The 14,344-nt window shown below is 40.2% G+C and overlaps 1 protein-coding gene across 1 annotated transcript; it reads right to left on the bottom strand.

Annotated features, from left to right (window-relative positions):
- Positions 1 to 1,548: 1,548 nt before the first annotated feature.
- abhd3 (abhydrolase domain containing 3, phospholipase) lies at positions 1,549 to 13,994 on the bottom strand. The gene is made up of 9 exons (XM_038717775.1): positions 13,723 to 13,994; positions 12,509 to 12,672; positions 10,483 to 10,665; positions 8,149 to 8,194; positions 5,610 to 5,722; positions 4,519 to 4,692; positions 4,143 to 4,191; positions 3,883 to 4,048; positions 1,549 to 3,693 (listed from the first exon to the last, which is right to left on the bottom strand). The coding sequence occupies exons 1-9, from the start codon at positions 13,882 to 13,884 to the stop codon at positions 3,512 to 3,514; spliced, it is 1,239 nt and encodes a 412-aa protein (XP_038573703.1). The 5' UTR covers positions 13,885 to 13,994; the 3' UTR covers positions 1,549 to 3,511.
- Between the last annotated feature and the right edge of the window lie 350 nt (positions 13,995 to 14,344).

The following is a 14,344-nucleotide window of genomic DNA, read 5'->3' as shown; positions in this document are numbered from 1 at the left end:
CCTCAGGCAGTGTTTTTGAAATGCATGTGCATGTTTAGCCTGTGATTAATAATCCTCTCACACATCATCTCTGCATCCATTCAGATTTTTTTTTATTCTGCTTGCTCCTTGCTTCTTTCCCAGTCACCTCCTTTCCTGATATTTATCTCACCTTAGCGCCTCTGTAGCCATGCTATGACTATGCACATTATCATGAGCAGAGATGGTGATGTGATGGATGCTATAGGATCTTCTCTGGCTACACTGTAAGGGCACAGGGCATTGTCGGTCCAGGGAGAGTACTATTTCAGCTCCTGCGAGGTAATATTAGAGCATGCTTTCCATCAACCTACAACCCCTGTGTGATATAACACAAGGCTATTTTCAGACAGCTGCCGTCAGGATAGGATAAGGAAGAGAAGGTAAGTCGTAGTGGCTGGCATGCTGATTCTTGCACCTCATAATTGCTCTTTTGAGGAAAGCAGAAAGATATTGTCCTAGATTCTAGAAGTAATTCATTTGTGACAAACAAACAAAGATGAACTGTTTATGACTACAGCAACACATGTTACATGTTGTATAGTTTCCTAGATCGATTTCATTGTTTAATTTGTTCTTTTAGCTGATATTCCAACAAATGCTTTGAAGAAAAGAGAAAATATCTCTTGATAGTTCCCTCTGACATATTTCTTTTGAATCCTCAGGCAATGCAGTACTTAACATGAAACTACTTTCAAACTTTGACATGATTAAACGTATCACTGCACCATTATATTTTGAAATATCTTTTATTCCATCTTAACATTAAGAACATTTCCTTGGAAAGTCCTTTATTTGTCTATAAATGTATGATTACGCTGCGTACATTCTCATGAGCAGAGATATCAACATTTATAATCAAGCGATTCGTGCAACATCATATCAGTTTTCATAGATGTAACCAACAGTAAATTACTCATCCCTCTTGGCAGTCTACTCTAATTACTCTCAGGCTCCCATAAAACATCTAGCTAAAACCAAAAGCTCATCTGTCTGTGGGCTTATTTGGGGGGGAGTGGAGTGCCGGAGGATTACAGTTTGCCTTTAGTAGATCACATCCACTACTGCAGCAATGCATATCCTATCAGCAGCTAAGCCCGTGAGTGTGAAGTGAGTCATTTCCAGGGACCAAAACCCAATACTGTGATGTGAGAGGAGAGGGAGTGTGACCCTATGCACTGACACATTCGTCACGCAGTAAGCCAGATCCAGCGGTAGACTGTCAAATGTCTTGACTTGAGGGGACGAGTCTGTGACCGAGGGTGAAGTCCTGTGAGAGCTTGACACCTCACATGACTGATGAGCTTCTGACCCAGCAGTCCGGATATTAACATTATTTAGCCACAGGCGTTATACTCCATTGTTATAGGCAGACAAAGAAAGAAAGAAAGAAAGACAGAGAGTTTCTGACAAAAGGCAATTGCAGTCTATTATTCTAACCTGCAGTACATGTCAAGTAATCCAATATATTATGTTGAGAGAATGTATTACGAGCAGAAGCACTAGAAACAGCACAAAGAATTCACCTAGACTCTGTTTAATAATTTATTAAATACAGCATATTACACTCATGTTGATAATGTGCATATACTGGTACTTATACTATAGAGACAATTTTTTATAATTTAAAATCTTATTGCTGCACATGTTAAACACATTGTTTTTTCTTTCTTTTTTTATGTAGTGTACAAAATGAAATGCAGCGTCCTATGAGAAAACAAACATTTTGTGCTACAGATTACAAAGTGTTAAGGTTCAGGACCTGATGATGCCGATGAGACACATGCTACTCAATGGACACTTGGCAGAACAAACAAGACACTGAAATTCCACAGGAACAGGAAGTCAAAATCCGCCATGCAGTGCATTACTGAAAATCTGGCCTCCAGTCAGATCTGCTCGTTTCATTGATGCCAACTCATACACGGTAGCCAGCCCCTTGATCATTGTTGGCGAAACGACATCTAAAACGACTGACAACCAGGTTCCATTAATGATACTATGCATGTTGTAAAGCAACATTCACCACTTCAAAGAGCCAATATGTACACACTCTGTCTTCCTGTGTGCATTACTTCATCCACATCACCGTATCTAGCACCCTCAGTCTTTTTTTTTACAATAATAACCACGAACATTCCCACAAAGAAAACCTCATGGAATTCATATACTGCTCTGTTCAGCCTTTGGGATATCCTTTCATATATCGAATGAAGTGCCTTGCATTAAGGAGTTAGAGGCATGATAGTATCAACTAAAATAGTGCAATTTCACATTCCTTGTCATTAATGAATTATTCTTCATATACATTTGTAGAGCTATTTGGTGTGTGTAAAAGTAGAATGTGTGATAGTAAAGGTACATGCAGGAGGTTAAAAGAAGGATCAGAATTACTCATTTACTTTCTTTGCCAAGAGTTACATGAAAAGATTGCTACTACTCTTATGTCTATACGTCACATATGCAGCAGCTGGTTAGCGTAGCTTACGTACCTTTGGACTGAACTAAGCTAGCTGTTTCCCCCCATACTTCCAGTCTTCATGCTAAGCTAAGCTAATCAACGGCTGACTGTAGCTTCATATTTAATGAACTCACATGAGAGTTGAATAACCTTCTCACCTAACTCTCTGCAAGAAAGTAAATAAGTGTATCGTCCTATATCAAACTATTACTTTAAAGAAAAAAAAACAACCATATGCCAGTGGTAAATAACATATACCTTTAACTGAGGAAAATAAGAACTAAAGGAGAATGACTGACAAAACAAAACTGCACAAAAAGGAAAGAAGTATGAGAAAATAAAGACAATCCCTGAGGGCTAAAATCCTACTGATATGAGTAATAAAGGACGCATCATTAACAAAGATGGTTGGATTTTCATGTACAGTACTTGTGTTAACTTCAAAAGAAAATAATTGCACAAGTTAATCGCATAATATCTTAGCTAGCTAATGCAACTAAACAAGATGGGCAAAGATTCAGCTTTTCAACAGTGACATGAACAGCTATGCTTGTTTTTAGTCAATGTGCATACTATTGAGAGTATGGTTACATACAATGACTTGGTAACTGTGTGGAATAAATAAGTGAATGTTGAAAGCAACACTGCATTCAATTAGATGTGCCTTTCAAATGAGAAAGAATGTTTTTTTTGCTTGTGGCAGGGGGAAGAATGGGACGGAAGGATGGAGGGCAAAGATAAAGGAAGGTCAATGGACGGAAGGAAATAGCCGGAAAAAGATTAGGTAAAGAGGGATGGAATAAAGGATGGATGGAATGCAGTAAGGAGGGATGAAGGGCAAGGAAAAAAGGTCAAAGGAAGTAACAAAGGAATGAAGGTAGCAAAAAACAAGGAAGAATGGAATCAGAAATGGATGGAATGCAGCAAGGAAAGATGGATGGCAAAAAAATGAAAGAAAAGGAAGGAATCAAGAAAGGAACATAAGAGAGGAAGGAAGGAAGTGAATCTAGAGGAACACTTTAAGTTCTCTTATCAGGAGAGGTCTTTGAGTCGGCTGCCTTGTTCGATGACCGCCTGAGCAAACTGCTTGAAGACTCGATCCATATAAGTGCTCTGTCGAGGCCACAGGCCCTCGAGGAAACCAATATGGCCGCCATGACAGGTGATGAGCATGGCCAGGTTTGGATTCTGCTTCACTGCCTCCACTGGAATGGCTGCAAAGTAAACAAAGGATTCAGGTTCTGGTGTCTTCTCTGTGGACTAGATTCTCATTTTTCATGATGCCATGTTAGTAGTGCCAGTAAACCTGCCTTATAAAATCAGTTTTCCCCTTTCATAATAATTCTTTAAAAATCTGAATGGTGAAGTCAGATTGCACAGAAAATCTGGTCGCTGGGACTCACCATGAGACGGGGAGAAGACGTCATCAGCAGCGTTCAGACACAGCATTGGCACCTGCACAGATTTCAGCCTGTGGACAGGACTGGCATCATGGTAGTAGTCATCATTGGTAGGATAGCCAAACATTATGGAGGTGAACCTCTCGTCAAACTCACGAATGGTCCTTGCCTATAGGGACAGGGTAAATTGATTAAATTTTGACACTTGGTTTAATTAGATTAGCATTAATGGCATTGCAAGTGTCACTGAAAATAATCCCGACCTTCATGACATGATCGATGTCATAACACTTTTCAAGCACTGGTCTGTGTCTGCAGAGATGAGATTAAAAATAAAACTGTCACCGACTACTGTTGTAATGCTGACAAGGTTGTGACAACATAATATAACAACAATAAAGCTTTAGTTTCACAGTAGCACAACAAACTCATCACTCTGCATTCATTTCAATTCTGCAATAAAACACAGATTTGAATATATTTGGAGTATTATATTTACTAATGTGCTTTGCTCATCAGATAACAGTTAAAAAATACAGCAGCCTTGATCAAAATATAGAAAATAAATACATAAGAGCTCAGTTCAGCCGCTAGCACTAGCAGTGAGTTAGCGTCCGCGTTAATCCCGATCTGGCCCACCTGTGCACAGAGGCTTGTAGGCAGCTGGTGAGGTAGGAGTTAAAGAGGAAACGGTCCAGGGGTTTTTCCAGTGAAGCGGTGCACTCAAACACATCCCAGCCTGCTGAGAAGGCTACGACACCTTTCAGACAGGTTTCCCGGCCCTTGCGGCCCAAGTAGTTGGCCAGCATCATCCTCAATATGGAGAGGGCGAGAGGAAGGGACAGATGGGGAAAAACAGGGATTGGAACATGTTCCATTTTTGACCAGTCGTTCACTTCATGGGATTAGTGCTGCGCAGTTTCTTTGGCATGCTGTACTGAACAACTGGGACCATATTAAAGCACCGACTATAGCTTGACCAATACTGGATTTTTGAGGCCAATACCGATTTTTGGAATTTTAAAAAATGTGACAACAATGTATTGGCCAATAGTAATTTTATTTTTCATAAACACCAATCTTGATCCGGATCCCTTAGATTATTTTTTTAAGAATAGTGACCAAGCTATACACAGAGTGAGTATTGAGTTTTTTTTCAATAAGAAATAAGGTATTTCCACTTCTATAATCCCATTAGAATTGTGAGGGTTGAATATTTAAAACAAAACACACAAACTGTCTACTACAGAGAAAGTTTGACTTACTAGCATGACATCTTTTGCCTCTCTTGTCCTTCTCGTAACATTTGGCACAAACCAATCACAGACCAGCTGAATTAGTAAATGTGAGTGAGTTCTGTGTAGTTTGCTCATGTTGGATTATGTTATGTCAGGTGATTTCTGGGTATTATTAGTTAATATTTGAAGCTGCGTCTAGCAGCTCTGTAGCTCGCTCTGTCGGTTGGCTGCTCCGTCTACAAAAATGTCCTTTGGCGCCCACAGTTTTTGCCCAAGGAGGCTGAAATTTGGAATGGAGGTCAAGTGTGTCTGTGTGTGAAGGTGTGTGTTTGTGTTAAAAGGGGGCATAGCAATGGGAGTGGCCTATAAAAAAAAAGTGCACAACTTCTACATACCGTAACTTCTAAATGGATTCACGTAACATGACCAAACTTTGTAGAAAGACACTCCCCCCCCCCTGTCCAGTCAGCTGGTAGTGAGTGGCTTTATTACCCGCCCATTGATACTCCAGCAGCCATGATTGGAGCAGCTTCATTAGTCCCCTGGATGTGCTCAATAACCATCTCCAGATCCTCTGTGTTGGCTGCACAGTAGGTCCTTGGGGTCTGGGTGGGACAGACAAAGACAATTCAGTCACTTTTTTTTTATCAGTGTTTCTTTATCTCTGTTAAAATCATGAGGCCTCAACTTGAAAGAAATATGGTGAAGTGAGTTATTTTGATTTGAAACTAAAATGCTTGCCTGAACAAAAGTAAAATATACCAAGTATTTACCTAATTTCTATGAGAACTACCTTTATAAGTAGATAATTGTTCCTCAGCATCTGACCACTTCCTTTTATGTGCCTGAATGAGAAAATAAACTAGCTTAAACTAGCAAACATCATTTAAAAAGTAAGTAATAATACACTACACTACACTACACTTTAGGAAAATTTAGACTACTAGTAGTATTAGTGGTATTTCCAAAACCAATCATTATGATATTTACGGCAAATCAAACTATAGCTGAAACTAATTGATTAATCAATTAGTTAATATACAGAAACTAAATCTGCAACTATTTTGATAACCATTTAATCTTTTTAGTCATTTTTTTTCTGGGAAAGTAAACTGAATATCTCTGGGTTTGGATTTAAAGATGTCAATTCCGGCTTTAAAAAAACAGCCAGGGACTAAACTCGTTCATGTTTCCTTGATTTGCCTTCACACAAAGGCTGTCATCCATGTCCAATGACAGGAACTTACAAAACGGATTACAATGTTACTACCACTGAACACTGCCTTGTGCACATTGCCACCCCTGCAACTGGATATGGCGTAAGGGATTGTGGGCGAGTCCCATCTGGAGTGTGTACGAGGGGCGCAGCAGAAGTGTGCAGGGCCCATAACCTAGAGGTCAATGGATTGAAACCATGCTCTGATAAATCGGCAACAAAGAAACTGAAACTTTTGAGTGTTGGTTGTACAAAACAAGACATTTGTCTTCTTGGGCTTTGGAAAACTGTAACGGCCATTTTTCAAAACTGTCTAATGTTTTTAGACAATACAATCATTCGATAATATAATACAACAACAAAGTTGACAACAATATGTTTGAAGACACGTATCGACAGTTAACATGATTCACTATTTCACCTTTAACATGCAAACAGTAGGCTATTATGTAATTGCTAATTTCTGTTATGGTTTTTTTTGTTATGGTGTAACAGCGTGAACAGACGATTTATATTTGAACTAAGCTACTGTATATAAAGGAAATAGTTTATTTACAGGCCAAGAAAGGGTGAAATGTTTCTATTCTCTCCTTTCAACTCGGTTTGTCAGCCAGAGCAGGTTCCTTAACAAACCAGCTCTAACTCGACAGAGCCTATTTAACAAGTCCAATTTCTCAGGATGCTGTCGACTCTTCAAGGCTCTTCATTAAGATTCAAGCAGAAACTCAGGCAAAGTAAATTCCTGTTTTTCTACTCTCTCGTGGTTACTCTGATAGGCCTGCACACGTTTTGTACTTTGCAGTGAATCAGCAAGACTTGCAAATTGAATAATAATAGATTTTTTTTAAAAAAGAACAAAATACAAGTAGTTGGGGGAAATACCCCACAGAAAAGTGTAATGTAATTGTTTTTTTATGAGGTCAGGAAATAGGGCACTAGCACTCACGACAGTCCTTCAGGCAGGGGGCAACTCTTACACAATGGGTCATTCTCAAGCTCTGGCCTAGTTAAAAAATTGACAATATGGACATTAACTGGAGCATTGAGCATGCAAATAATTTGCATTTTGTGACTAGACACTTTGCCTTAGTGCCACTTTTACCCTTTTTTGTTTTTAAATTTGCAGCTGAGACACAATACGACAAAGACAACAGCTGGACACGGATTGGCAACTGATTCAGTTTCACAGCCACTAAGAGGAACATTAGATTGATTGTGGACAATCCCTGCCTGTAATGAAAGACCATTTGTCTTTTGGATGGGATCTCTGTATGGTAGTGATGGTATGATTCGATCAGGGTGATTCAGTGGTCCATAAAGAATGTGCCTCTGTTCCAAAGCGGAGACGTACAGACAGAGAGGGAGAGACGTAAAACACAGTGGGCATGCTATGTACTATGAGAGCTCGGGCCCATTTTGTTGGCTAAATATACCCGGGTGTAAGGGGACAGATTAAGCCAGGTGTCAGAACAGCACGTGCCCGGAGAGGTCATATTTCTGAGGATCAGCATTAAAATACTGTATCTGCCTGCAACTTAATCCCTGCTGTGGAACAACATTGTCTGTGCAGCGTCCACTTAGTTCCCTGTGGACTCTGTGACACGTGTGGAACAGACGTGCACAGTGCTGGCTGATGCAATGAAAAGAACAACTCCACTGGGAAGCTGTCACACTGACAAATGGGAAAAATAACTTTTTGTTAACAGCTATCCTGTATACACATTTGTCTTTCTGAACGTGGACAGGAAAAATGGTGAAATGAAATAACATAATAAGTAATGACAGGTTGAAAACTATCACACGTTAGATTCTCACCAGCAGTGTTTCCCCGGAAACCCCTCTGTTGTTGAATACCACGCATCTGAAATATACAAAACACATACTCTAAATGATTAGTCTCCTAAATTATTCCTTTAATCAGTCCTTCTATTGATTGTAACTGAAACATGTTCAGGAATAGCAACTACTGTGCAAATTGATGAATAAATTAGTTTGAAAGCAAAACAGACAAAAATTCACTAGTGCCATCTTATCAGTAGTAAATTATTTCAGATTTTTGTAGTCTTGTAGTGATTAAAAACTGAATGTCTTTGTATTTTTGAAAAAAGAAATTTAAAGATAGTAATTTTTTGCTTTTTGCTGACATTTCATAGACCAAAGAATTTATAGAGAAAATAATTATAAGTAACCCTAATCCATTGATTGTAACTGTTAAGAATATTTCTTAAGGGGCTTTGTTGATATAACAAGGAAAGATAAGACAGGTCTAGCTTAGAGTAATTTAGCTGACCCCATAAGTGTTTTCTGTCCTGTTCTGGTATTTCTCACATTTACTTGTCCTTGTCGGGGAGACAACAATAGACTGATTAGGTAGAGACAGTAGATCATGCGTCAGGCTAGCAGATATCAGTGTCCTACAAGAATGTTTACAAGAACTCAGTAGCTCCACAGGTTAAAGTACAATTCATGGACTTTAAGAGATTCCAATATGATGTAGCATTGAAGTCTAAACATCATATAGAGTTGCTGTTTTAGGTTAAGGCCAGCTAAAGATGACCAAAGGGGAAAACCTACAGCCACTAGGGGGAAAACAGAAACATAAAAGGGACCAAAAGATGTTATCCTTCAGATTTGGTGTTGGCATTGCTTGTGTTCACACGTTGGATGCTGACACTGTTTCTCCTTGGCCAAGTCTCATTAAACTTTGCTGTGTAAAACTTCATCAGTCTCCGAAAAACCTTCTTCCTCGCACCTGACAGCTGGCTCACAATAATTCTTCAACAGTAACTGGACAAATTCTGAGTAGAACTCAACGATTAGTTGATTAATCGACTAATCAATCAACAGAAAATGAACTCTATAACAATTTTACTGATAACTGATTAATTTCTTTACTTACTTTTCAAGTAATAATGCTGGTACATTTGATGGTTCCAGCTTATTAAATGTGAGTTTCCGCTCTACTTTGTTTTACATTATTGTATCTTTGTGGTTTTCAAATGATGGTCGGACAAAACAAGCTATTTCAATATGTCACCTTGGGGCTCTCAGAAATTGTGATGGGCACATTTCACAATTTTCTGTCATTTTACAGACAAAAAGGCTACTTGGCTGATCAAAAAAACATCTGGCAGGTTAATCAACGATGAAAATATTTGTTAATTGCAGCCCTAAATTCAAGGATTTGCTCAAAAACGTGCACAAGGAGGAGCAACATTTATAAGCTCTAGTAGGCTCAAGTTTTGTTCTATTTGGTGTCAATACAAGTTAGCGACTTCCACGTTCAAAGGAACACGGTAGCCCAAATTCCTTTAAACCAACGTTCCATACTTACAAAAAAATGTAACTGGGAATCTGATGAGGTGTGCTGAGATGCACAGCTGCGTGAAGAGCATTCTGTTTGTACTGTTAGAGGGAAGGCATCAGCATCCCTCCTCTCTCCACATCTCTCGCCAGTCATCTATTATCTGGTGAAGTCAGACCTGCTGTTTCTATCTGTGTAGCTCAGCAGCAGGGTGGGGCTAGATGGAGTGTTGAGCTAGAGGACAGAGAGGTGTATGTGTGTGTGTATGGGGGGGTGTGCTTAAACACACACACACTGCATCATAGACTCGGAAGCTGGTCTGGGCTAAGCTGCAAAGCTTGTACCAGGATAAGCTGTAATTCATTAAGCTACGCAGACAGGGTGAGGGGTGGAAGATGCTGAGTGTGCCGGCCCTCCTCACATGCCTTCCCAAATCTGGGTGAAAGAATGAGTGCAGAGAACACAGAGAAAGGGCCTATTGGAGAGGGAGAAAGGGGGAAAAACTGCCTCCCTCTGCAACTCTTCGAGCTTGTGCTACGTTTGGCTATTTACAAAAGCAGCTCTTGACGCAAAGCTTCGCTGCCCACTTTATTTGTGCACTTGACCTGAAATAACTCCAAGCCCCTGTCACTCTTGCACCCATTATATAAAAGTTACAAAATCGCTACAAAAAGCTGTGTTGGGTTTTACTTTTTAATCAAAACTGTTATGACTGCTGAGGTATTCTGACTTTGACTGGACTGGAATTAGCACAAGTCACAGAGAGTGTTAGTTGTGTGATTTAGTGCCCTGAATGCGTGCTCAGCGCTGGTCCTCAGCCAAGGTGTCCGGCCAAGACCACCCACCTATAACCCAGATCCCGGCTCTGTTGGACCATGTGCAGGATGTAGGACTCTCGGCTGGTGCCGGTCAGACCGGGCAGAAGCAGGACAGTGGGCCTGGTGGCAGGGTCAGGATGAGAGAGGCTGTCGTCGTTGTCAAACCAATCCAAAGAGATCTGTCCTCCATCTGCTGCCCTAATAAGCTCACTGCAGAGACAAGCGGGACACGCAATTCAGCAACGAGGAACATTATCATAAAATCTGTATCTCTATGTATCTGTGTACTTGTTTCATTCAAACAAATGCAAACAAGAAAAGTACTAAAATTAATATTAGATTTGGGGTGAACTAGATGCATATCTGCTCACTAAATGGTAATTTAAATTTGTTAAAATACTCACACACAATTAATACTTTCTGTTCTCTTCCAGGTAAAATGAAGTAATCACAAGCACTACCAAAGGAGAATTGGATATGTGACAAGAATGCTCACTGATCATCTTGTAAGCGCGTTCAGTAGGCTAAGACAAGGAGGAGGGCATTGCACCAGTGGGTTCTTATGATAAATCAATTTCTGGGCTATAACACTAGCCTGGCAAATGAGGTAATTCAGTCACAGTGCTAGTGCATTTTAAAACCTGCATTGCACACACGCACACACACACACACACACACACAGCGGCGGCCAGTGAGCAAACTTAGCTGGCCAGTGGTGAAGACATCAGCATGAAATTACAGACCCGTCATGAAATATGCACCTGACTCGCTAGACTATAAAGTCAGTGAGGACCAATCCAGAGTGACAAAGTGGGAGGGGACCTGGTGCTAATCCTCTGCTTGGACAACGAGATGAATTTCACCCAGACAGCCAACAACAAATAGTACAGTTTTCACAGTGCCTGTCCTTGGGTCAACCTTGGGTAATTTCATTATAGGCAGATGTCCAGTTGTGCCAGGAGGAAATGTGATAATACCTTCAGTGAACGTGACCTTCAGTTTTACCACGTTTGATAACACACAGCTGGACTAGGATGAAGTCCCTCAGCATTATGAGAATATTTGTCTCCTTGACTAAGGACATGGCCAAAAGCAGAGGCAGTTATCAGTGTCCTTCGGACAGACAACTTATGACAATAATAATTCAACTTAAGAATAAAAATGTCCACAAAAACAAACTGTATCAACAATCAAATGTGTCAGCTTTTGAGCAAGTGTCTAAACAGGTTAAACAAAGGTCTTAAATTATTTTTATGTTATGGTTGGGGTTAAGGTTTAGTCTTAAGTGTCCTGACAAACAACACATAATACATGGACAATGTATGCTGTATACAAACAGGAACACTGACCCAAAAGGCATGGCCATGGAAATTAGGGAATGTCGTAATACATGAAGCAAATTACGTGAGAATGTAATATGAACTAATAAGTAATAAATAGTAATAATGAAAAATAACTCTCTCTTAATTAATTTTAATAAATCTCCTTTATGTACGCAGGGGGCAAGGAATGGTGTGACAATTAATCCTCAACAGAATGTACATTATCAAGGAGTAGGCAGGGCAGCCCAAGCCAGCCTTGCGGCACAAAAGATCTCTTTCTCCTCTGAGCTTTTGAGTCTTTGCTAAGAACAAGCCTGGAATTTGTTTCCAGTTAAACTGGTGAGAAAGAAACCAAGATATAGCCAACGAAAGCTTCTTTGTGGCCACACTAGTTTGTTGAAGTTGCATAATAAAGCTTTTTTACTGTCAGCGTGGAAATTTCTGCAGTGGCATTTCATTTCTCTAGAACGCCAAAAACAAGAAAGCTGTCATATCAAATTTACGTTTACTGTGACGATGTCAAAGGTGAACTCTCCAGCTTGCACGCTCCACGCGTATTTCTTATTGCATATGAACTATTTGACTTGAACTTTTTTATGAATTTAAATGCCCATTTGAATAAGTGAAGACAGACTGCTTGCAAGGAAAAATACATTCTCAGTTTTTTGGGGGGGAGGGAGGGACAACTTGTGTGAGGGATAATTAATTTGTCAGTCATGGCGAGGACTTACTTTCTGTAGACGACCCCAGGTTTGGCTGTGACAAAGGGTCTCAGCAGAGTCTGGATGCGGCTCTCCCAGCACCAAAAGGTGGGGTAGTAGGTCTCTGACACCACCGGACATTGCTCCCTCAGAAAGTGGTAGAACTTCTTACCCCCTGAGATGAGCTGTGGCTTCTGCAACCATACAGATGAATGAAGTGCGGAACAGGCTTGAGTCAAAAAAAGTGACTTCTTTATTTCCCTCAGGTTATGAATTAATGTGATGTTATTTAATATGACAGCAGATCCATCATGTAACTTTCTTTTAGCTCTAAGCCCTGTTTTGTTACATCACATTATATGTAATCTAAAATCATTTTCAAAATTGCATTACTTGTTGTATTATTGAATCAGATCTGCTGATGCAGACCTCAACACATAAAAAAGAAGATTTCACTTTACATTATTAAAAATTCAGCATCCAGCTGTAATAAAAAGCAAGGCTGTTATTGTGAGCAAGCTAAAGTCTACTGACAATCAAAGTGTAACGTTAAAGTCTATGATGTAGATTTAAGGTCTTTATTACACTTCAACATACAGAAGAATCATTAGGCATGCACTTCCACATGTTATGTTTGTAAATGTAACAATATTCATTTGATGCATAATTTGGTCTGTTAGCTGCCTCTTTCAAACCAGTTAATTTATTTGTCCAATTCAAACAGATTTTATATTGTTATTATTATATCTATTTTTATTTAAATGTTGAACTGCATGAAAACCTCACTCAACGTGCAATTTATAATTATGTAAAATCAACACTGTCAGCATGCGTTACATAAAATCTTCTACCGGCATTTCTTACATACAGTAATGTTAGCCTAGCTTAGTCAATGCCGACGTCTAACTGCAACTGTCTTGCTACGGATTGATTCATTTATATAAGTGCTGCACATGCATGTGGATAATATGTCTTTTTATGAAAATATGCTGATTCAAATGTTGGTACTGCTGCCTGAGATCCATCACACATGTGCAGGCGTGTGCCGTTAGGCCACCGGTGGACAGATGCAAAATAATCGAAACCTCCATGCACCGCTCGGTCCAGCATCATCGCTCGCAGGGATGATGCTCCTTCGTGAAAAGCACACACACGCCGGTTTAAATTGCACATACAAGCAACATAAGGCAAAAAAAGAAGTGCCTTCGAAAGCAGCCGGTATATCATACGTGAACGGTTCTTACCTTCGCTACTGAAAGCAGATAGTAGCAGGTGTACGCTGCGCTAAAGCCCAGTACCAGAGACAGCCCTACACCCGAACCGAACAGCCCAACTTTCACTTGATTTTCCAAATAATGTGACAGGTCCCTTGTCAAAATGTTGAAATTGAAGTCCAGCGAGATCATTGCAAGGTCCCTGTTTTCACCCACAGCGTGAGGACAGCGGCCAGCTCGGTTGAACGTCAGCTGTGTGTGCCTTCGAGCCCACCGTGAAGGAGACAGTCAAGGGGACTTGATGTGGGGAGATATTTATATATGTTTATTTATCAGCGAGTGGTGGCGCTCTTTGACCAGCTATCAGTGGAGCCGCTCGCAGTCAGTCCGCCGCCCCCTGCAGTCAACAGAGCTGATTTACACCGTGCTGCAGTTTCAGGCTTCAGTGTATCTAGGGGGATAAAACTCGGCCAAAGGGCAATTAAATTGGAATTTGCAAAGACAGCGTGAGTATCATCGAACACCTTCAACTTCTGACAAAATGGGTTTACTGTAGGGGTAGTCCACAAAAAACTGGATCACCAACCAGGAAAAGCAGGCAAATGCCACAGAGGCTACAGGCACACAGGGAGCCCAAAGACTCCAGGTTCAC

Source organism: Micropterus salmoides, unplaced genomic scaffold, assembly GCF_014851395.1.
Source record: "Micropterus salmoides isolate LMB-PRFRI ecotype aquatic unplaced genomic scaffold, ASM1485139v1 Ms_hic_scaffold_14, whole genome shotgun sequence".
Lineage (NCBI taxonomy): Eukaryota > Metazoa > Chordata > Actinopteri > Centrarchiformes > Centrarchidae > Micropterus > Micropterus salmoides.
Note: the sequence above shows the minus strand (reverse complement) of the source record. Positions and strands in the feature narration are given on the sequence as shown.

What these genes read in the sequence shown, in the direction of transcription:
- abhd3 (XM_038717775.1), bottom strand. Translation starts at nt 13,884, where the DNA reads ATGATCTCGCTGGACTTCAATTTCAACATTTTGACAAGGGACCTGTCA. An exon ending in ATCTGCTTTCAGTAGCGAAG is followed by an intron (nt 12,673 to 13,722) that starts GTAAGAACCGTT and finishes GTATGGTTGCAG; the next exon opens with AAGCCACAGCTCATCTCAGG. An exon ending in AGCCGGGATCTGGGTTATAG is followed by an intron (nt 8,195 to 10,482) that starts GTGGGTGGTCTT and finishes TGTATATTTCAG; the next exon opens with ATGCGTGGTATTCAACAACA.